Source organism: Anas platyrhynchos, chromosome 1 (assembly GCF_047663525.1).
Source record: "Anas platyrhynchos isolate ZD024472 breed Pekin duck chromosome 1, IASCAAS_PekinDuck_T2T, whole genome shotgun sequence".
Taxonomy (NCBI): Eukaryota; Metazoa; Chordata; class Aves; order Anseriformes; family Anatidae; genus Anas; species Anas platyrhynchos.
In genome coordinates this window covers 21,445,696-21,469,963 of record NC_092587.1, presented here as the reverse complement: position 1 = coordinate 21,469,963, position 24,268 = coordinate 21,445,696, and the positions used below count along the sequence as shown (strand labels likewise).

Here is a 24,268-nt window from a genome sequence, read left to right as displayed (position 1 = left end):
TTTTAGCCTTTTAAGAAATATGGCATGGGGAATGCTGATTCCCTCCTGGTTCAGCTGGGTGCTGTGGTCACCAGTTACCTGCCACAAGCTGTCAGCTGGATTTCTAACCCAGAGAGTACAAGACACAGTCTCCTCCGACCAGAAAAAAAAAAAAGGTCTATTCATGAAGATGATTGATGAGTGCTCAGCTCCTCCGAAAAGACACCTAATTGCTCACTGTCGGAAAATGAGCTGATTGTCAGACACCTAAATATAGATTTAGGCTTCTAACTTCTTCTCCTTTTTAAATGAGGCTCCAGTGCTGAGTTAGTTAATGGTAGTATTACAGTTTCTGGCAGAAGAGAGTGCGTTCCCAGGTGTACTTACTTAGATTAGTGTCTTTGTAATATGATGTGAAAGGACTGGGAATTTGGGGGAGAGGAAAGTTGATTTTCCTTTTTAAAAAAATTGTCATAGAATACACCTTTCATCTTTTTTTTTTTCTTTTTTTTTTTTTTTTAATTAAAGCATAGCTTTTAAGGATTTGGTTAAAATATATTAGCATTCCTTGGGTTAGTCCGGTAGACAGTGTATGTATCTAAAACCAAATTATAGGTAACGTTTTCTTACAAGTAGTTTTTTCAAACTTCTGAAAACTTTTCCATGCTGTGCTTAGGAGATTAACGTTAAAATAATATCCCTCATCTCCTTAATGCAGACAAGCATTGAGGATCTCCAGAAACATGCTATCTGACTTGATTTTGTATTTGATTTCTGTTTCAGTTTATTCACACGCTGGAAAACCAAAGGGAGTTCTCCGCTCGAGCTAAAGTGTATTTTGCATCTTTACTGACAGTTGCTTTACATGGAAAACTAGAATACTATACTGACATCATGAGGACTCTGTTCTTAGAACTGATGGAGCAGTATGTGGTGGCCAAAAACCCAAAGTTGATGCTAAGAAGGTTTGAATGATTGTTATATTTTTCTGTAGTTCTCTGTTTTTCTGCAAATGTATTTCTTTTGCAACATGACTATATTAAAACACCATCTGTGGAAGTCAAAAATACCCTGACCCAAGGATATTTGGAAAACAAGTCTACCAGAAACAGCTGTAGAAGGCAGAAGCAGGACTGTTGGCAACAGATTTCCTTATTCAAATTACTGTAGCGTAGATTACTAAAGCATCTACCTTACCTCAAAATACAATAACGAACATTTCATTTACTTTTTAATCTAATTTTATTCCAAATTATCTAGCATTTATACCACACATCATCTCTGTAATGAGCACACATAATCAGCTTTCATTTTGTATTCAATGAAGGCTTGCTCTAATGTTTTTAACCCTCTTGTTATCTCAAATACATTACAAAAGGCCTTGCTCTGCATATGTTGTAGCTTTGTAATCTGTAGGGTTATTTTCCCAGTATGTGCACAATTGGGTTAATTTTTTAGCTCTTGTTCTTACAGCATAGACACAATTTAAGATTTTGCATAAAGGCTGTGTGCTTTTCAGTAATGAGCTGAAGGTACCCAGGAATGATGAGCAATACAAAGCACTTATCATAAAGCAAGTACATGCTCTCAAGACTCTACAGGGAAATCATTGCATTAGGAAAGTGCATGCAGTTAAGCATGTAAAAATATTATATTTCAAGCAATGTTTTTCTTTAAAACTTTGTGATTAAGTACCCCTAACATACTTGGCATTGTTGCTTTTTTTTTAGATCTGAAACAGTTGTTGAGAGAATGTTGTCTAACTGGATGTCAATTTGTTTATATCAGTACCTCAAGGTAAGAGTTGAAGTCTGTTGCCTGTGGGGTTTTTTTATCAATAATACCTAAACATTCTGAATTGAGTGTATCTTTTGTTTTTGATTTTATTTTATTTTATTTCCTTTAACAGGACAATGCTGGGGAGCCTCTTTATAAATTGTTCAAGGCCATCAAACACCAGGTAGAAAAAGGTCCAGTGGATGCTGTACTAAAGAAAGCCAAGTATACACTGAATGACACAGGCTTACTGGGAGATGATGTAGAGTATACACAGTTGGTAAGCAGTGCATGATTATTATGTTATAAAATGTTTTTTCTATTTAAATTAAGACCTGTAGTGTTAAGTCTGTATATACTTTCTGGACCACTATGATCTGCATAGAAGTTCTTATCATGGACAATACTGTAGACAGTCTGATCAAAACAAGTCTTCAAGAACAAAAATAAAGCTGTAAATTATCTTCTAAGCATTAAATCCCAGTCCTGCCACCATTGAATCCAATCCAGTAAATCCCTTCCATAATTTTCAAGGTTTACCCGAAGAGCGTTTGGGGTGTTTGCCTTTTTCACTTTTCCCATCTAAATTAATTGATTTTTGTAAAATTATTTCACTAACATTGTGCTTGGACTTCAGGCTGTCTCTCCCTTGATATTTCTACTTCTCAGTATTTCCAATGTCATTTTAGAGTTCATTTTATTAGTATATCAGAATGAGCACTTCTCCAGATCTGTAACATGGCTCTGCAATATCCAAAACACCTTATGAAACTATTTCTGCACTTGTTTGTTGGTGAGCCAAACTCTTCTGACAGTGAGCAACCAAACTGGAAGGAGGTTTATATCCCCATTAGAAGTTTAAATTCCATACACTGAGTCGTGGACATCCCTGCCTCTTCCCCGTCAGAGATCTACCACCTCAGAATCTGATCTCCAGTTCTCTCTGTTACAAATTCTGCTTTGGCTTAATTCTGTTCACTGGCATGGATTTGCACCATTTTTTTTTCAACCAAACTCTAGAACTTGGGATTCATTGTCTTTTTAAAAAGTTGTAACACCCTACTTTTTAGCAGTTTAGGTATTGTAAATTCTAGTTTTGCTCCTCCTGACAGTCTTGCTGATTCTCTTCAGGATACAGTGAATATCCAAAATACAATGATTATCCAAGACATGGACCGTCCTTGAAATAACAAGATTTTTTTTTTCCTCTCTGATTCCTTTTTTATTGGAATGATAGTAGTCATTTGTGTTCGTCTCCAGCTGAGAAAAATGCAGTGACATATCTGCAGTGTTGAAAGTGATATTTAATAAAAAGTATTCTTAAGTCCTGGTAAAAAAAAAAAAAATCAGTATTTTTTGTATTCAGAAGGGATGCTGAAGGGAGGGCTGATGTGAGGAGATTGCTGTAGGACTTTCACTCACTGAATCACTCAACAATTGCCTAGACTGCCTGCAGGAAAAGTGTGTACTGACCAAGAATAAATATTTTAAATTCAGTTGATATTTTGGGAATTAGCTGAGTTATCATCTGAGCTGAAAGTACCACCCATAGAGCCACACTGACTGGTAAATGCTGTGCGCATTTTCTCTTGTGCATGGTGAAAAAAAAAGTGTATTTGCACTGTGCATCATGTAAGGCTTCATGGCAATAATTCTCTCTTCAGTCTGTTTCTTTTCATTTAAAAAAAAAAAAAAAGATGTCTAAAATTAAGCTAATTGAACGCAGTACAAAAGTAGAAAATTTGTGCATGTAGTCAGATGTGGGCAGAACAAGCATGCTGCTTAGATATTAGACATTATAACATTGTACAGTAGCAGTATTTGTTCCAGATTCACAAATATCACATGAAACAATTGTCTGTGTGCATGCATGTAAGATGATGAGACATATACAGATAAATGTATTACATAAAAATATGAAGTGGAATAATATTGCTTTAAGTTATTGGGATCTTTGATGATGTTGTGGTAACTGTGAGCAGTTAGGGAGCACTCGTGCACTAAGGTCGGTTAAAGCATGAGTTAATTAGTTCACTTCTGCAGGAAAGTGAGACGTGGTGGGAGAGTACGATACAGAGCAGTTGTCTGCGCTCTAATTGTTCTTATTTAAAAGCTGAGTCTGTTTTGCATCACTGGTTACACTGACATGCTGCATACTGAACCAGCAACAAAATCATGTCTAATTACCATAAAGCTAATAGGAAAAGGAAGGTGAAATCTCATGATTAGTTTGAGAGTTCTGTCAAGGGACAGTGCAATCATGTTTAATTTCACTGCCGTATGGCATAGTTTTTCTTCACTGTTTAAAAATACCAACCATGCAGGTTCGTTTCTGAGGTTTGACATGATGAATTTAGGTATCATGCTTGGCAGGACCATATTAGAGAGCTCAGATGCTTAGGATCACTGGCTGATCTTGTGACATGCCTGGCCTCCAAAGCCACCCGACTAGCAAAAGATCCACAAAGGCATGGTGTTGTACTTATTCAGCTAGTGAAGGAAAGAGGCTTTTTACAGTATCTGTTTGTTATGGGTGCTCTTTCCTCCCATGAAGATTTATTGCCCATCATTTTCTCATTTGCTTTTGTCTGTGTTGAAATTGACCTATCTAAGGAAGCTACTTATAAAAAAATCCCCCTAGATTTAGCAAACTGCAGGGTTTTGGGGGGTTTATTAACATCAAAAAAAAAAAAAAAAATCAGTAGTATTTTAGAACTAACATAAACTACTTAGGTATACTAATACATGCTTAATGAACAGCTGGTCACTGGAGATAAAGTTACAGGACATGGGCAAGTCACTACTCATCAGTTGAGCCATGTTAAATCACCATATGTACAGTCAGTCTGCTCAATGAGAAGTAAAACCAGAACTACAAAGATAGAGTAAAGGAAGAACAAATTGTTCAGCTACAGTATTCTAGGAGCTCAGAAAAGTGCAGCTCAAGTGATTATTGGTAACTCATTAAATTTAGGCACTGTATGACTTGTGCTTTGCTGTGTCCCAAGTTATCAGGCTGCAAGAGAAATGGTCCTGCTGCTTTGTACTTTTGCCTCCCCTTTGTTTTAAATTTTAATAAATTACCAAGACTCAGTAATAGTATCATATTAGACATAAGCAAATCTATTCTACAGCTTTTCTATTTAGTCATAATGGGAAGAATTAACTGGAATTAAAAGAGCTGGTTGGCTGCGTAACAGTGAAGGATCTCTCAAGGAATCCACAGTCGCATTGTAAATACGTGCTGCTGTGCAATAATCATTGCACAATGAATTCTAAATATGGTTTGCATTTAAATTATCCAGAAAACTAGATTTAGAGGTAATTCAAGCACTGGTTTGTCTTATTAACCATATATATTCTTTCTTTTACAGACAGTAAATGTGTATGTACAAGATGGAGGAACTGATTCCACACCTGTGAAAGTGCTTAACTGTGATACCATAACGCAAGTGAAGGAAAAGATAATAGACCAAGTCTATCGAAATCTGCCATGTTCTCAGTGGCCAAAAGCTGAAAGTGTAGCTCTTGGTAGGTAGCTAGTGATCCTATATTGAGTAGGTGAAATGTGTTTTGTAATTTTGACTTTTCCCGTTGCCAAAAATTTCTACAGAAGCAACATTGGAGGAAAAAAAAAAGGAGGGGGGGAGCTGAATTCACATTTAGCTGGATGCAAATACAGAGCATTTTTCCACAGTCTTAATATGCATTAAAAATTAATGCTTCCCTATAGAGTTCTTTTTCCCAATTCTTAAAGTTTTGGTCTACTGTCATTAGTGTGCAAAGAGCCTGTTAATGACTGTTAGCACAAATGTATTCATGTCTGACAGAATCAGTATTTCAGGTACTAATTAATGTGATAATGACAGCATGGACAATTAACTGATGGAGAAGTAATGATGCAATTTCAGAAACTGGTACTGATTTTGACTTGCTTTTCTAATGATTGTTCAAAAAAATTATAAGTTAGAGGAGTTGCACTTTTAGGAGATGATGAGCCACCCAGCCTCTGAAACTCATCCTCCTTGAAGGCTTTTAGAATTGCTTTTCTCTTCTGGAGAAGAAAAAAAAGAAAAAAAAAAAAAAAAAAAAAAAAAGTGATGTAACTTAAAAGGCCTAATAATCTCATAATAGAAGCTCTATTTAAGTAGTTTTGCAATATCCTCATTACTGCCTTAACCTGAAAGTAGATAATGCAATTTTTGCTCTTCAGAAAATCTTAGTAAATTACTTAAGAATGCCTTTTCCAATCCACAGAAAATTCTACTCCTATATTTTGGTCTGGTAGCATGTTCTAATTGTATGTATTTGTAGTATTCTATGCAAAGGAATTTAACTTTCCATGGAAAATGATCTGAAGTCATGTACGTGGCTGGGAATAGTTTGTGCAAGCTTCTGTAATGAAGGCCAAAGCAATAAATAACACACATTGTGGCATGTGCCAAATTACTTTTAATGTTCCACAATGCGTCAGTGGTTCTCTAAATTGAAACATTCTTGGAGTAGTTATTTTTGCACACGGTTAAAACTGTGTTTTTTTTTCTCATTTTAATTGCTCCTTAGAGTGGCGTCCAGGTTCGACTGCACAGATCCTCTCAGACTTGGATTTAACATCCCAAAAAGATGGCAGATGGAAACGTATCAACACACTGATGCATTATAATGTAAGGAGGTGTTTCAGAGCAGTTGTTCACATCTGTTAACTGTTCTTTAGTAATAAATAAAATCTCTATTTGTTTGTAGAAAAACTTCTGTGGTACATAAGGAATCAAATGAAAAACTAGCTCTGGGTCTAGGCAGTAACAACTTGGGGAGCATGAAAGGCTAGGTCTGGACATATTGCATAAACATCTTACCAAAAACATATTACCTAAATGCAGGCACTTTGGTTTCATCATTGTTGCAGTGTCCAAATCCAAATTCTCCTTTCAACATTCAAAAGCTCCCTATGCCTTTGTTGGGTCTCATATTCATCTCTTCTTTTCTTTCCTCTGCCACTTCCTACCCCTGAGAATTATCTTTGTCCTTGCTCTGCTGCTAAATAGATTTTGGGTTGGTCTGGTTTGCTCAGCAACGCAGTCAGGAGAGCAGATGTTGATGTTTCTGTACCGTCTGTTTTAAGTTTCATATTGTGCATACTACCAAACACATGCAATCCACTTACCTTGCCTCTTTATTCTATTCATCCCTTTCTAAAAACAGATATCCTGGTTAGGAAAGCTAGAAGTTAGTTTTCTCTCAGAAAGAGACAGCTCTGATTCTTCACGATAAAATCCATGTTTGCACAAAGGGCCCTCACACTGGATTGATGAGCCACGGATGTCTTGGAAGTGCTTCTAGCATTTTGAGTAATCTCAGAGGAGGTGCTGATGTGATCTCTTATGAAAGGAGATGGGTGGCAGTCTGCTCTGAATTGCAGACCCAGTTGCCTAATAGGCATTTGAAGGGCAACATTTGTCATAGGTCCAGATATCCTGCAAAAGATTACAGAAACAACAGTTTAGCTATTAAGAGGTCCAGCCATGCTTACTTCTTTTGAATAACGTCCCTGTGCTTGTATTTTCAAAGGTCCGAGACGGTGCCACACTCATCTTATCAAAAATGGGAATTTCCCAGCAGCCAGAGGATAATCAGCAAGATGTCCCAGGGGAAAGTAAGTATCTTGGGGCTGCCCTACCGCCCAAAATGACTAGAAGTCCACCAACAGAAAGGCAATGACACTGTTGTCTTGATACTGTTCACTGAGCAAATCCATGGAAGTAGATATTTCCCACCAAACTATATAAGGCGTATTTGTTTTGTGTTGTCCTCTATATGCTTGCAGTGGTTTTCGATGTCCTAGTTATAAAAGCCTGAAATAATGAGGCTTTAACCATAACTGGTTTGATGAGTCCATAACCCAGCTTAATAGAAAATGCTCTTAGAAAACATATCCTGAATATTTTGGTTTTTAATCCCATTACACCTGTAGTCATAATATATGTTTCATCTTTCCAAAGCTTTACCTCTTTTTCTCCTTTCTTCTTCCTTTTATTACTTTCCTTTCCGAATTTCTTCCATTTACTAGATTTAGAAATGAATGCACCATTCAGAACCACAGGACAGACCTGTTCCCCTGCTCTGTGACATAATGGATCTGATGTAATTTCTGTATTGCGCTTTTTACAACTATATTGCTTTGCAGACTCATCTCTGTATATTCATATTTTGTGTCTCTCTCCCATGGCAGGCACTATTTCATCAGCTCTGTTTGCTCGTTTTTTTTTTTTGTTGTTGTTTTTTTTTTTTTCTGGGCCGTGTTGTCTAGTTGTGTTCATTCCATATGTTACCTCTTTAGATTCAATGTTTTCCTTGATTTCTTTGTTTCAAGGTTTTCAATCCACTGTAAGGTAGTATCAGGAACTACCTTATAATGCTTCCTCTCTTTCATGTCACTAATACAGCTGTTACTTAATCCTAATACTGCTGCTTGCTACAATAAGCTGGACTTCTCAATGCTGGAGACAGCATGTTAGCTTAGAACCTGTCTTTCAAAGCTTTTAGTTCCCTGCGTCGGTACTCTGTCTAGACCAATTTCCTTTATCTCACAATCTCATGAAACACAATATCCATTCCAGCCTAAAATGCGCTCAGATTTTAATGGAAATATTTACTTGTAAATTTGTGTTCTTTGTCACATGATTTCCTTTACATTTTAGATGTTCAATTTCTCTTATTTTTATCCTTACATTCAGTTATTTTATGAGTTGGAAATTAGATTTATGGAATGATAATTGTTGAGATCATTCTTCGTTTCATGAACCCATTTGATATACTTCTCTGTCTAGCATCGATTGCAAAAGCGATTGGTTCACCTAATAGTTTCATTCCTTTAAACAGATTTAGCGATCTTAGATTGAATGGGTTCCAAATACTCAGCAGTCAGATTGGAAATGATATACCAGAAATGTACATTTTTTCAAGGAGATGGCTCTCAGCTGATAGCTCTGACGTGTATTATTGGTATTTAACAAGTGTGCAGATTTCCGTTTCATTAGTGCTGAGTGTTGGCCAGGAAATCAGGACAGGCTGAATTGCTTGCCATTTATTTTTTAGTCTTTCCTCCCGGATGCTTCCTGTCAAAACTTCTGCCAGCATCCTTTAAGGTTCTCTCCCAACAATCATGGCTATGCTTCTGCTGATATCTTCTCACCACATAGCTGCAGGAGTTTGCTTTAATTGCAAAAGTGGTGGCTATTCCTCTATCACAGCAGGTGCCAACATAGATTTTTCACTTTATAAAACTTTCAGCTTAATACAGGGAGCAATGAAGTACAGCAAGGTGAGGAGTCCATTCCTAGTCTGTCTTCAGTTCAGTTGCATTGATTGCTGAGATAACTGCAGGTGGTAGTCACCTCCACTCTGAAGAAGTAGACCAGTGGATGGAGCCTGATGGTGTCCTCAGCTTGCTTTCCCTTCTTAACACCAAGAGGTGATCAGTCTCCAGATGTGGGTTCCCAGTCTTCCATCCTCCCCACACCTTTGTGTGAGAGAGCAGAGGACCAGATTAAGTGTTTTTATTTGTGTTTTTTTTTTCCTCTTTTTTTCTTCTCTACAAATGCATCTTTAGCTATTCAGTATAGTGAAGCTCTTTGAACACGTGATCTATACTCCAAGATGGGCAGACTCCTTAGCTGTATGTGTGGCATATGACATTGTAAAGGAGAAGCAGTCTTCTGGGGACAGTGCTGTCACATGAGGGTTCTCATACATGAAGGAAAAATATCTGTAGAGACAGCTCAGATCCCAAAGCATGGAGTGAAGACAGCTTCCACCTTGTTTCTTCTCCACACCCTGTCTTGTGCAGTGGTGATGTACAAATTTGGGAAGACGGCATTTCGTGCCAGGCTAGCCCATTTTCTTTAACGCCTAAGGGTCTTCAGAGCCAGTTGGTGCCAACTTGTTCTTTCAGAAAGCTATAAAATGTTACAGAGCTAGTGCAAAGCAAGAGCCCACAGCGACAGTGATTTGTGAGATGCTATGTGTATAAAAGGCAGAGGAGAGGATCAGAGGCTTTCCCTCCCACACATACGCATTTATATGACACAGGGATTTACAGGGCTGGAATAAATAGAAATCCTATCTCTGCTCTATGAATAAGGCTTGTGACGAAGTGGTTTTCCTTTTATCCAGTCTCTCATTAACTTGCACCTTTTGCATTGAGAAATGTCAGCTGAAGCCATTGACTGTCTGCCAAAGCACTAGGCTTTGCACAGAACGAAAATGTAAAACCATGTTCAGAGATGTTGCTCTAAAACCTGGCATTGCTTCCATGCTGCTTTTGATTCACAGCTTCTAACAGGAAGACACTGGAAGCTGGCAGTTGTGACAAATTAAATGCAGAATCCTTTGCTTCTGGAGATAATAAATGCAATTACTAATTTGTATCAAGATGGAGAATGGTTTCAATGATTTTATGCTAGGATTTCTGTACTGAACTATAAGCCAATGCAGTGTGTTCTGTTGAAAACTTTTTCTGGGTGTTTCTTTCTGTTTTGTTTTTTTTGTGAAGGGGTTGGTGTCGTGGCTTTTTTTCTTTCTTTTTTTCAGTTATTCTGATGTGGAATAGCCAGAGGGCTGCAGATCAGAAATACTGATTAGCAGATGTGTGTAGGACAGCCCTTCCTCCACCCACCCAGAGCAGCAGCGTGTTCTCAGGGGAGGATGGAGTGAGCTTGCTGCAGGCCATGCAGCAGGAGGGGACCACGCTGGTCACCACCAGCCAACTGGCCTCCGCCATGTCCCCACCTGGTTCGTGCCATCTTATATCAGCCAAAAAATGCATGAGGGGCAGGAAGCATTCAGGGGGAAGCATTTGACCCAGTGGGTGCAGTCCTCTCCATGTACAGCTTGATGCATCTTGTGGCTACTACAACCACAAAAGATAATGTTCTCCCCTATATTTTACTTCCTTCGCCCCATAGGTTTCCACTAGGAAGATGTTATCTCGGTGAAGTCTGGTCTCCTCCTAGCAATGTGCTGCTAATACGTCTCGTTGCCCCCTCTTCTGCATTTCTCTTCCTCTTTCTTGCTGCTATTTTTAGCAATGAACTGGGATCTTTGTTTTGCAAAAAGTTCATCTGGTTGAGCTGCATTCCCTTTACGCCATACTTTCCTATCAAATAGCTATCGTTTCACTAGTAGCCAATTCTGCTGTTGCTGAACAAACACACCAAATTAAGCCATATGTAAGGGCAAGTAACCTTGGTGGAATCCCCTTTGGTTTCTTCTCTTTACTGCAAAGTTAAATCAGGCCACGCACCATCAGCAGGGCAAAGAGAGGATGAATTCCTTTGAATCACAGGAGGAAGAAGAAGTGTACCAAACAACTGACATGGTTTAGTTTCTTCTCTTACTGTGTGATTTCATCCACTTATTCACAAGAGCAAATAACAGGCATTGCAAAAGAGACTTCAAACTTCAGGCCCATCAGCAGTTCTTACTGCACTGGCAAACAGTTGTTATGAATGGCATCAATTGTGAAATCACAGCTGCTTCAAAATAAAATGATAGCTTTTATTTCTTTCTTACTTCATGCACATGAACTTCCAAGTCAAATTAAGGACTTCCAAAGGACAACAGCATTAAATATCTCATTTTTCCTTGGCTAAAAGATCTACCTGGTCAATAGGAAGTAAAGGCACCAGAAGCCTGCATAGCTTATGCTTTCCATGAGAATATATGAAACAGATTCATGTGGAAGTGTTGCCTTGGCCAGATTACATATTAATGTTATTTTCTTCTATGATATCAAATATTTAACACACATCTGGTTAATTTAATGTAGATGTTGAGGAACTTAGTTAATAAACTACTGTGGTCAAAAGTTTGAAAGGACAAAATTTGTGCAATTAGAAACTGATATTTCTCCACAGTAACTGTAATTCAGTTACATTATACACATATATTAATGCATAAAACTGAGCAGTATTGCAAAATAATTTGTGTAAGAGGGCTGAATCACAATTTTTATGGGAAAAATTATGGGAAAAATAACTTCCATGTTTTTAAAACATCAATGATTTTAAATGCACTGATTCAGTAACCTCGACTGGAAAAGCACTGTTGACTTTTTGGGATTATGCCAAGCAGATATATTAACACATACTTCAGGATTTAAAGGAAGAACAAGTGAATTTCCCACTGCCAAATTCATCAGAGCTTCTACAATACCATGTGTTGTACCCAGAGCAGGCTAAGACTGTCCTTTCCATGGGGGCTGTTGGGTCAGACCTAGCTCAGTTTCTGTAGCTTGATCTTGTTCACCAAGGGGTAGAGTATTTCACTGTGTATATCTCAAAAAAACATGCATACTGTGCTTGCACGACTGAAGAGGAGTTTCCTTATTGTATACTTACTTCCTCTCCTTTTTGTTCTTAACAAAAGCAAGCCACAACCCTACTTCAGTGCTCCTCTTGTAACATAAAGCAATACTTGCGTATTAATGAAAATTAAGTTCTTGGGTTGTTAGAGGGGAACTAAGTAATCTAGGTCTTCTTGGCAAAAAGAAAGGTAAGTTAAGGATAGAGTGCAAGGGTCTTACAGGTACTGATGTGCATGATTATTTCATAATTATTTTCAGGGGAGAGTTTTTTGTAATTATTGCAATTACTGTTTCTAGGGCATGCACTTCTGGAAGATGAAAATAAGGTCTGGCATCTAGTTCGGCCAGTAGATGAAATTGATGAAGGCAAATCAAAGCGAGGCAGTGTGAAAGAAAAAGAGAGAACCAAAGCTATTACAGAAATCTACCTGACAAGACTTCTGTCTGTGAAGGTAAGGGTCAGATGTCACAGTTACACTGTGCCCCTATAGATTTTGACGTGTTACCAAAGAAAATGATGCAAATATTAGTCATGCTTTTGGCTAAAATTTTTCTCTGTCATGTACATGCAAGCTTGTGTTCAGAGCTTCAAGTGATTAATATGCCCTCAAGAACATTGCTGGGAAAGAGATAAATTTTAACTCCAGATGAAAGCTGAGAACCATAATTCTGAGTTAGCTAAATGAGGATTTTTCTTGCAAGACAAAGATGGATATTCTCTTCTGTGCCACCTGTTTAAATAATATTCTGCAGGTTTTTATTTTAAACCAAATGCTTTACATACTGCTACAGAGCCTTTTGTTTCCCCATTCTTTGTTTCCAGTGCTGCAGTATTATCTAGAAAAATAGTAAAAATGTTTTCAAATGGTAATAGTCCTTTGAGAGTATTTTTAGTGTTTATACTGCAGAATGGATCACAACCAAAATAATTATGCTAAGGATTCCTCCTTGCAGAAGGAGCTTAGGATAATGTGCTTAATGACCAAGACCAAGTTCTTCATGAAAATGGGAGTGACCTGACTCCAGCTAAGGCCATTTGACCAAGTGTGAAAGTGGACCTGAAGGAAAGTCTGTGTATGGATGCCACAGACTTGCAGCCAGCAAGATGCATGTATCCCTCTCTTCTGTTAACAAATCCCTTTTCTATTCCCAATAGTCAGTTGGTAGATCATTGCCAATCTGGAGCTTTACTAACTTGTACAGAGCTGGTGAGGTACAATGACTGGTACCACAGCTGCCCATACAGCCCAGGACCCTGAACTGTCCTCCCTGCCCGCACTGCCAGCACAGGGGTTTAGGGCTCAGTCCCTGCCCCATTTTGGGGCTGGCAGCTGGAGTGATGGAGAGAGAGAAGATGCAGCCCTTCAAACATGTCCATAGGGCCAACCAGCTGAGTGGGGATGGACTGCATGTGGCCTCAACAAGGTCATCTTCTAATTGGGAAAGAGAAGAAGAGAAAGAGAAGACTGCACCCTTCACAAAGGGACAGTCTTCGAGGTCATGGTCTTTAAGGTCCTGGCAGGTTCAGGGATCCTGACAAAAATGCAGTCCTCCCAGGGATGCTTCATCCTTCACATTTGGTGGAGCTCATGGAGCTGGACCAGGATGGGCATCTGATGAGACCCAAGTGTTTTCCCCTGCGCAACAGGTCAAATGGTCACTGGTGCTTCTTCCTCTCAGTCTATGCTGTAGTGGTGCATGATGCTCTAGAGCTGGGAAACTGCAAAACAATTACAAAATTTTTAGCAATTATTTATGTGTGCAATGAGCTTGAATTGTAAATCTATTGCAGGAATCAGGTTCTGCTGCTTTAGTCAGGCAGAAAGCACAGCTTTCCATGTTAACCGCATGATGGTAATGGATGAAGTCGGAGCCTTTCAGACTAGAACATAAAGTTGTTCTCTAGAAGTTTTTTATTGTTTGGGCTGTTTGCAAAGTCAATTCATTAAGAAGTTGTTTGTTTGGTTTTTTGTCACTTGGCACCCTGCATCACCTGGCACTCAGCATTGATGACCTTCAGTAACTGCAACTGGACTGAAGGAAAAAAGGGTCTAGGATAGCACTCAGTTCAGCTTGTAATGCAAATTTCTCTTAAATTCACTTTTAGGGAACACTTCAGCAGTTTGTAGATAACTTCTTTCATAGTGTGCTCAACTCAAACCATGTGGTGCCACCAGCTGTGAAATACTTCTTTGATTTTCTTGATGAACAAGCAGAAAAACATGACATCAAGGATGAAGATACCATTCACATCTGGAAAACAAACAGGTATGAACAGAGTAATAATTACATTGCAGGGAAATGAGACCGTAGTTCCCAGGTATGTTCTGTCACTCTTACCACTAATCAAAGTAAATTTCATTTGTAATTCTCAGAATCATTTTAATTGAGATAATATGTTCATATGATCAAAAGGATTCCCTGTAAGTCTGGAAGTTGCAAAAAATGATACCTACTTATGGGATAACCGTTGGCAGATTTACCTCTTTGCTTTTCATCTTTCCTCAGAGAATAGGAAAGCAAGAAGCAAAAGAGACTAGATTTACCTGTCAAAGCACAAAATCTAATAAAATGTTACTCAGGTAGTTTTTCTAACCACTCAGACATCTTCTCTTGCTGTTTGGGGACACTTAGGATTCTTCTCAAATAAGCTTTTCTCATTTCTCTGTGAGAGATACAAAGGCTTCATTTCCAGACATGAAAACCAGACAAAAGATAGCTTGGGTAATTGTTGAAATATAAAATTAAGTTTCACTGTAGTGAGAAGATCAAAACGCAAAATCCATATTTAATTTCATGTGCTTTGCTTGTTGTATAACATTTATTGTGTAAAAGGTGTTTTTTTCTTACCTTTTTCCTTGCTTTGCAGCTTGCCTCTTAGATTCTGGGTAAACATACTGAAAAATCCCCATTTCATCTTTGATGTTCATGTTCACGAAGTAGTGGATGCTTCCTTGTCAGTCATTGCACAGACTTTCATGGATGCTTGCACGAGAACAGAGCACAAATTAAGCAGAGTAAGTGATTTGCATTCTACATCCTGACTATTTTCATGCCTGACAAGACACGGGGCATTGTCCTAAAACAATACCCATTCTCTAAGAAGATACAGCATTGATAGTTTCCTTTTGGTTTTATAATGAAGTTAGCATTTCACCACTTAGCAGGTTGGTGAGCATGTCATTGTTACTGTGTAGTCTGCCAACTGAGTTCCTAAAAAGCAGAAAATATCAACTGCTTTTATAAAAAACAAGTTTAAGAAATAGTTATTTCACATCCACCGTAATTTAGAATCATCCTCCATTGATATATTTGTCAAACTTGACAAATAGTGCCGTATGTAAACTTCATCTTTTTAGGACAAATAATATTAATAGTAAGCATCAAAATGTTAATATCCACAAAACTCAAGTACATGTGATTAGGAAGGCTTGATCTTGAGTTCTTGACTTCATGCTTTTTTCTTAGAGACATTCATAAATCAACCAAGTTTCTCTCTATTATATTTTTTCAGGATTCTCCAAGTAATAAATTACTTTACGCGAAAGAAATCTCTAACTATAAGAAAATGGTGGAAGAGTAAGTATAAAGAGACTTTTTTCATGCTGATTGAGAGCTGTTAGGGTTTTAAGCCTTTGTAAATGTACTTAGTAACAGGAAAAGTGAATGCTGACACAGTTGAAGTCAACTGCCAAATGTTAAAAATTTTACACCTGAACATTAAAACATTCCCTTGTCAGTGGTGTTCACAGTGTTGACATGGAGTGACATTGTGACCCAATGTGTGTCCATCTCTATGCCAGCAGATGGACAGAGTTATCTGGGAAAGAACACAATGCTGTTCTGCATGACAGCTGTTCTTACCCATGATCTGTCTATCCAGCACTGCACTTCCATAACTGAATAGGGATCAAATCCTGAAAACATTTTCACAGAGACATTTTTTCTATTCAGACTCTGACTTCAACATTTACTGATTTGGGAATTCTGTCAGTACCACTGAAGGTCCGCTACAGGACTCAACTCTTCCCAGCTGATGACTTGAAAAGTTTGAAGAAATGAAATAATCATCAGCTGGATTATAAATAGATTTCTTTCCTTTGTTGTGGTCCTGTGCAATCAGGTGTGATTTGCCTTTCTTGCAAGGGTATCAAGTACTAATGACTGCTGGGAGACAGCATGACTAAATGAATCATTGGTCTGTTGCGGTGGAACATCTCCTGCACAATTAGGAAGCATGTTTAAAATAAATGCAAAATGAAAATTTTGTGTATTTCACCAACTGACAGTTTGTTTTAATTTGTTGCAGTTACTACAAAGGCATTCGTCAGATGGTGCCAGTTAGTGACCAAGATATGAATACCCATTTAGCAGAGATTTCTAGGGTAAGAATAAATTAAGTTTCCTTGTCCTGAAATTGAAGCCAAGTATAGCACTGTTTGCCTTCTCATTCTAACTCGACAAGTGGGTTTATTGTATGTTGAAGCATCAAATGAGTTATTTAATACATCTCTGAAAGATTCCTGCTTAGTGTAGTGCTTTTTAGCCTTTTGAAGTGTTGATTATTGAATGGAACCAAGAATGGCTATCGTCACGAATCTCTCTGAGTGATGTAGGTGCCAGAGCAAAGTGTTTGAATTTTTTCACATCCATTGTGGAAAAATTACAACACTGCTGAAAGGTGTTTTCTCTCCACAGCACAGAGAGGGTTTTTAGCATTGATCATGCTGATAACAAGTGGTGGCTGAATTCAGACTGCTATCACAGCAACAATTTGACTCCAGAAATGAAAGGGAAATCGCACACGTTACATATAGTGCATTTTAGAGCTGTCTGTATGAGGATAATACTTCTGCTTTACACTGCACACAAGAAGCTCATCATATGCCTGCTCTATAGGCACTTCTTCTTTTCACAGTATAGGTTACTGGGGGTTACCTGTGATGGAGGGGAGCAGAGGGGGTTTATTGGTAGCTGGGGGCTCTGGTTTTAGACTCGGGGAGCAAAGACACTACAAAACCTGCTTCATTCTTGAAAAAGCCTGTCTGCTGTGCTGCTCAGCTTAGCTAGAGCAGGCTTGTGCCTTCAAAGCACTCGATTTAACCCAGAGAACCTGCAGAAGCTCTCGCCAGTCTGAAAGGAAAGTGTTTAGCCTGAGCAAAGAGATACTGTATGTACTGGCTGGTTTGCTCATTTGCCTAGTTTATTTTAAGAGTCCTAGTAGTACAAGGATGTTTGGGGAATTCTTGTGATTTGTTTATTTCAGTGCCCTTAGGACCTAACATTTTGCAGATTAATGTCCTCATGAGGATGTTTCTATTTTCATTCAGTCACTATGAAACTCATCTGCAGTGACATTTCATTTTCCAGTTCATTTTATTTATTATAAAAATTGAGATGTATGTAAAATTAAAATGTTTGGTCATTAAAAATAAAATCAAAGGAATGTTTTAAAATCAGCAGAATATGTTGATCCTTTCTATTTACATTGCAAATTATGACAGAAGTAAGTAGGAAAGGACTGATGGAACACTGCAAATTTTGACCTGCTCTGGAAGTGACTATTGTAGGAAAAAGAAAGATGGATTGTTTCTCTGCTTGTTTACAACTTGGATAATCATTTGTGCCAGTAGCAGTATTTTGCAATTCTTCATTTTCTTAACTAATTTAAAAAACTAAAGGCATAGCTCTCTAGTTGAATCCTATACATTTGAATGAGAAACATCTCTTTAGACAGTCAGAGCACATTTGCTACACAAGTTAAATGTCATGGGGAGAATGAAAGGAGAGGTAATGGAAGGGTTATTTCTTGCATCATTGGAAGTCCCTCTCCTCTCTTTCTCCCTTTCTTTCCCCCCGCCCCCCTTTCCATCGTCATGATTCAAATGGCTTTTTCCAAATGTACATGTGCTTACTATCTCGATGAGTTACACCTTCCCCATAGTGAGGTGTGAATAATTTCAAACAGTTACAGAGCTGAAGAAATGATTTCAAACAGACGTGGCAGTGACAGAACCAATGTTTAGTATCTCAGCAATATGTAGATTGTACTGACTGAATGCTTTAGTTATACGTACCCATGTTGTTAACAGATGTTACAGCTGTAATCTGTGGTTTGACATTCAAAGTTCAAAATACTTTCCACCTCCTGTGCTAGAGCTGCAGACAGGCCAGAAAAACACCAGTGGGAAAAGCTAGATCTAAAAACCACCAAACAAAAGTTTTCTCACCCCTTTTTCTGCCCCAGCATCACTTAGCAAGAGTTACAGGATGCAGAGCTTGAATTTGACAATGGGACTGTGTGCTGTATGCGGCAGTCATTCATGTGTGTAACTTTCAGTTGTGATGAAATTTTGATGTTTGTTGCTTACACGTGTTGTTTAACAGGCACATACCGATTCCTTAAACACACTCGTGGCTCTACACCAACTCTACCAGTACACTAACAAATACTATGATGAGGTAAGTTGTGGGGTTTCTTTTCTTTTTTTTTAATATAATTATAGTAAAAAGTTATAAAAGCTAACTTTCCCTGGATAATCAGGTAAAAGCAGCGCTGAACAGAAAGCTCTAACTTCGCTGTTACACGCCTTCCTTGGCAATTACACTGCCTAAGGGTATATTCTTAGAAATGAACAGCTTCACTATGGGTTATCTCATTTTGGTAGTGATCGCTTAATGAGATCTGAAAGAGAAATAGATTTAAAAATCCTTTCTCTTCAGTTCTGCTATCCTAATGCCTAAGAATTAGGACATTAGAATGTCACCGAGCAATTGCCAGAGCTATATAAGGTTTCAAGCCAGTAGTTTGGTGGGGATTTTTAGGAACAATCCATTAAACTTGTTTTGCTTGTAGGAATGGGGCATTGCCTTTTTTTATTAGTTAAGATGCACTTAAAACTTCCATGCATGCTGCCGTCCCCATTTTGCTGTGCCAAATGAAGTGCCTGCCCAAGGTAAACCCAAGCAGAGCAACTGCTGAGTATAGTCAGATTCAAAAGGAAGCTTACAGATTCAGCCCAAAGTGTTTCTTGGATTCTTCAGGCCCTGTGGAAAGGGGGACAAAGAATATCCCAGTGTTGCTGGGCTGTGGCTGTGGCTCTCCGATCTTAATCTGAAAACAAAAAGAGAGAAGGAAACTTTTATTCAAAGGTTTCCATGGAAATGAATGCCTCCAGAAAACTCTCAGAATTAAATCAAAGCAAGTAAGAACAGATGCTGAATCAAAAAAAGGAGTACAGCACATGTGAGCTCTCTTCAGTTGGTCCTGCACCTCAGCACAGTTTTTGTTTTCACTTATATTTAGCAGCAAAGGCAGTGAGTCTCATCTGCAGCTTCACTGCAGCTGCTTTCTGCAGGAGCAGCCAGCTTTTCACAGCTTTAAATACAGATGTAAGCAAGGAAAACCAGCTCATCCTGAGACTACTTTCATTTGGTATTAGTAGGAAAAATGACTGGAGAAACACGGGCCAAACTGATGGTGTTGGTTTCCTCATCCCCAGAGCTGAGGAAATTTATTTTCAACATGTTCCAGAATATCTGCAAAAAGCCACCCATATCCTTGGCTGCATCAGAAGAAGTGTGGCCTGAAGGTTAAGGGAAGTGATTCTCCCCCTCTGCTCCTCTCCTGTGAGATTGCACCCACAGTGCTGTATCCAGCTCTGGGGCCTCCAGCACAAGAAAGTCATAGACCTGTTAGAGCGGGTCCAGAGCAGAGCCACAAGGATGATCAGAGGGCTGGATCACCTCTCCTACAAAGACGGGCTGAGAAAGCTGGGGTTGTTCAGCCTGGAGAGGAGAAGGCTCTGGGGAGACCTCATTGCAGCCTTTCCGTACCTAAAGGCGGCCTACAGGAAAGCTGGGGGGAGACTGTACCAGGGAGTGTAGTGATGGGACAAGGGGGAGTGGTTTTAAATTGAAAGACATAGTTTTAGATAAGATATTCAGAATAAATCCTTTACTGTGAGGGTGGTGAGGCACTGCAAGAGGTTGCCCTGAGAAGCTGTGGATGCCCTGTCCCTGGAAGTGTTCACGGCCAGGCTGGATGGGGCTTTGAGCAACCTGGGCTGGTGGGAGGTTCCCTGCCCATGGCAGGGGGGTTGAACCAGGTGGTCTTTTTGATTCCTTCCAACCCAAACCATTCTGTGATCTCTGTGGCCTGACCTGTTGTAGAAGCACTCAAGCAACCTGTGAGACAGACGAACCATAAATTCCTGCTTCTTCCATACTCCCCTGTCCCTGCACCCAGTCATGGCTTCTGCATTCTCACGTTTGGAGGCAGGCACAGGCAGAGCCTCCTCTCTGCTCAGCTGTCAGAGCTGATCAGTGGCAAGCCAGCAAACCACAAAGCAGAACTGCAGCCCTTCCTTTTGCATACATCACCATATAACAGCAAGATGCATCTGATCGAAAGGCTGCTAATTCAGAGTTGGGGAGATAATGCGTCAAGAACCATTCAGTAAAATAAATCAAGCTTATTTATTTTCCGTAAAAATGTTTTAATTTGCATAAATTGGAACATTTTGCGGCTGCCCTTATCTTCGTTGCTGAAATGGTGGTTGCCAGCATGCGCTGTACCTTGCACAGCTCTGCAGGGCTTGACAATGACTAAGTGGGTACGCTCTAATTGTCCACATTTATATGAAAGTTATATTCACCAGCAGAGATAATCATGAATTATTTAGTCTTGATTTGAGGCGTTACAGCTAGGTATAATTGTTTAAATGAAGGGAACAATATCAAATTAAATTAGGCCCTATTTAAATACTGTAATAAGAGTTTATTAACTGTCTTGTAAAAATGTTTTCATGCTCTAAAAACAAATCCATTAAGTCAATGATTTCTAAACAAATTTGCTCCACTGTTTGAAACTCTAATGCTGTACCAGTCCTCAGAAGGGAAATTGTTAGCTAGATTGATACTGACTGCATTAACCTCCGTTGTCAGTAAAGCAGTGAGAACCACAGGTAACGACAGGCAGACTCAATTTCTCCAGTTCTTGTACTTGCAAACTTTAGGTAGTATTTAAGCATAGGTAAAGCCTTCTGCTTGATGACAGCATCTGACTTTTATTAATAAAGCCAGTTCTAGCAAAAGAACAGTTTTGCCATGTAATACATTCTCCTAATGGAGAAATCTAATAGTTGGTGGAAAAGTTTCCCTGAAGGATGGTAGGAATGAAAACCTTTCAAAACCTTTGAAATTTGATCTTGAGAAGCCCTAAAAAACTCTATTTGAAGAAAAGCCTTCTCATAACAGTTGACCTTTTCTAGCTTTCATTTTAAAATCCCTGGTGTCTTAGAGTCATACTTTGCTGTATATATTCCGTACAGCAGAGACTGTGTGCAGGATGTTGGGGGGCTCCTCTGATGAGCTGTTTGCTTCCTGAGCTATGTTCTACCAGCCCAGGGTCTCAGCTCTACCTCAAGAAGCTCCCTGACACTGTGACCAGTCCATTTTCTTCAATATATTGCCTATGGACAGACAAGACTTTTCCTTGCTCTGAGCTATGCCCATGCGTGGACCACCCAGGAGGTGCTCATAACCAAAGCTCATGGGGATGGGGCTTAGTTACTGCTGGTAAATGACCCTTAAGCCTTGTAGGGTGTGCTGTAAGTAAAACCACAGCTCCTTACATAGCTGTAAAGTCAATGCTTCTGACGTTTTCCCCCTGCCTGCTCCACCTTGCAACGTAATATTTCAAAAGATAAAGTACTACCTATTAATTTGCTTGAATCCTGGCATAATGGGAAACATCGTAGTAACTTAGATAAAGTAATGGAGACGATCATTTTTATTGTCTTCATGTAAAAATACAGCATGGAGCCTCATAGATGGACTTTATCTTTGGTGCAGAGTGAATGCAAAAGGCTGGAAAACCAAAGCAGTATCAAACACTTGGTCTGGGAATGGTGTCATATATTTTAAGCTAAATGATTCTAAACATTCTGTGTTTATTTCTTCCAGATTATAAATGCACTTGAAGAGGATCCAGCTGCACAAAAAATGCAGCTTGCCTTCCGTTTACAGCAAATAGCAGCTGCATTAGAGAATAAAGTGACTGACCTTTGACTCAAAAGCCGCAATAAAGAAATCTGATCTAAAGATGTTCAAATTCATTGTTCCTATTAAGGAAATAGTGTTCTATTTTTTAATGTATAATTACAACTTTAAATGAAAAAGTTCATGTTTTTTTGATAGCAGAGGTGTAATGTAAAAATTTTTAATGTAAATTATGCTTCTAATTAAAATCTGTGTTGTGTGTAAATGAATCTTCTGTGGGAAAGAAAATCCTTTGGCTGGGGGCAGGGTGGGGGGTGGAAGAAAGCAAGTCTGTAGTTCGTTTAATTTCGTAGGATCCGAGACATCAGCATTTACATTATGCAAGTAAATTCAATACTATAGCATCCTCTATATTTTAAGCAATATTTGTACTAGGAAAATAATGGCATATTCAGAGAACCATGCAATATCCCCTTTGTTTCGATAACTGGAAATTGATGTCCACATAGTTCCAAAACTTCATCTGTGCTCATCATGAACGTAGTAAACGATGCGTCTCATTTCTCCGCGAGGTCCGCAAATGGGATTTGCTACCACACATGGTTCTTAGGTTAATTATTTATGTCCATGGTAATGCACAGAATTGCACCCACCACAGCTGGCAGAAACAAAAGCAATGTCATGCCTGTAAGGAGGGTTCTACTGATGAAGTCTCATTTGGTTCAGAAACCACTGTAATGGAGAATTAGTCCTTAAATCTTTACAACTCTTTGTTATTATTGTGAGTTTTATGATATATGCTAATGTGCCTTACTTGTACTAATTCTGTGAATCTGATGAATGGTTTTGTAAAAAGAAGCAGATCGGAAAAAGAAATATTTATGTGCTATTGAATGACTTTTGTGTGAAAAACATGACCAGCAGAATGCTTGTAATTAGCTGCTTGCCGAGAGTGTGCTGTTTAACATGATTTGATTCTGTATAATATCTTATTTTAGAATGGTTCTGATGATTTTTTTTTTGAATCTTGGAACTGTCCTAGAAATACCATCACTTGTTTCTATTGTATTTGTGATGTAAAATACTAGTATGATATTGGAAAAAATCATATACCCATGTAATGAAAACCACTCAGTCAATTTTGAGCCTTGGAATGCTGCATTTGATCAAACACAAACCATAACCCATAGCAAAGAAAATTTAAATATCTTGTCTGAAAGAGTGCGTTTACAATATAGGTAAGCTACATACAAATCAGAAAGTTAGGTACGTCTTCTTCAATTGCTGTATTGCACATCAGAGGACTTTATTCCTTTTTGTCTCACGACTTTTGGCAGTAACGTAGCATTTTAACGAAGCGCTGCCATCTGTACAAGTTCATTCCTTGTTCCGCTGAGCGCCTGGCCACTGCTTATCCTCAGCAAGCTAACACAGCTCCTGCCGCCCGCTGCCGTGCCCAGCAGGTTGCCATACAATCGGCTTCGCCATTGTTGATTTTTTTATTTTTAGTACTTTTTGGAAAGTTCCTGATGTTTGTGAGCGGACCTTTCCTTCAGTTTCCAAAAATCGAAAGCCTCACCAGAACTAGTACAAGGCTGGGAGGGTTTTTCGGTTTGTTGGTTTATGGTTGTTTTGTTTTGTTTCATTTTGTTTTGAATTTCTTGTATTTGTGTATAATCATTCCTGAACCTGCCTGGGCCATAAGTTATTTTACACTGTTTAGGACGGAGGTACATTACTGCTGCATAAAGGTGCTTTGCCAGCTATTCCTTCATCAACAAAGGCATCCTAATTTCATGGCTAATCTGTTTCTTTGTCTTTATTTGTAAATCCTGTTAATTGTAAATCAAATACAACATTGTTTTTTTTTCCACAAAGTGTCATGGGATCTTTACTGAAACCGGGGGGTGGGTGTTAAAAGGGGCTTCCAGTTCTTCCTCTGGGGGTGGTGGAGCAGCAGCGTCCAGCAGTCTGCGGTCGGTAATGGAAGAGCGCAGCGCATTTTGCAGCTGCTGTGTCTGACATCAGGCCCTTGTTATGGGCACTTGCCCTGAAAAATGAGAGTACTCTTGAGAAGGGAGGATGCATTGCAACATCCCGTAGCAAGGTCTTCTTGCCTGATGGAAATCCGCCTTGGGATCTGAAAGT

The 24,268-nt window shown here is 38.9% G+C and overlaps 1 protein-coding gene across 7 annotated transcripts in view; it reads left to right on the top strand.

Annotated features, from left to right (window-relative positions):
• Positions 1 to 23,997, top strand: part of PLXNB2 (plexin B2) — a 259,144-nt gene extending 235,147 nt beyond the window's left edge. For all 7 annotated transcript variants that reach the window (XM_038173392.2, XM_038173387.2, XM_038173388.2 and 4 more), the window contains 13 exons: positions 763 to 944; positions 1,710 to 1,776; positions 1,889 to 2,035; positions 5,130 to 5,286; positions 6,319 to 6,419; positions 7,324 to 7,408; positions 12,416 to 12,570; positions 14,226 to 14,386; positions 14,988 to 15,135; positions 15,633 to 15,697; positions 16,428 to 16,503; positions 18,506 to 18,580; positions 22,085 to 23,997. In XM_038173392.2, coding sequence (XP_038029320.1) covers positions 763 to 944; positions 1,710 to 1,776; positions 1,889 to 2,035; positions 5,130 to 5,286; positions 6,319 to 6,419; positions 7,324 to 7,408; positions 12,416 to 12,570; positions 14,226 to 14,386; positions 14,988 to 15,135; positions 15,633 to 15,697; positions 16,428 to 16,503; positions 18,506 to 18,580; positions 22,085 to 22,189 — 1,524 coding nt within the window. In that variant the 3' untranslated portion in view covers positions 22,190 to 23,997. The remainder of the gene's footprint in view (positions 1 to 762; positions 945 to 1,709; positions 1,777 to 1,888; positions 2,036 to 5,129; positions 5,287 to 6,318; positions 6,420 to 7,323; positions 7,409 to 12,415; positions 12,571 to 14,225; positions 14,387 to 14,987; positions 15,136 to 15,632; positions 15,698 to 16,427; positions 16,504 to 18,505; positions 18,581 to 22,084) is intronic.
• The last annotated feature ends 271 nt before the right edge of the window (positions 23,998 to 24,268 follow it).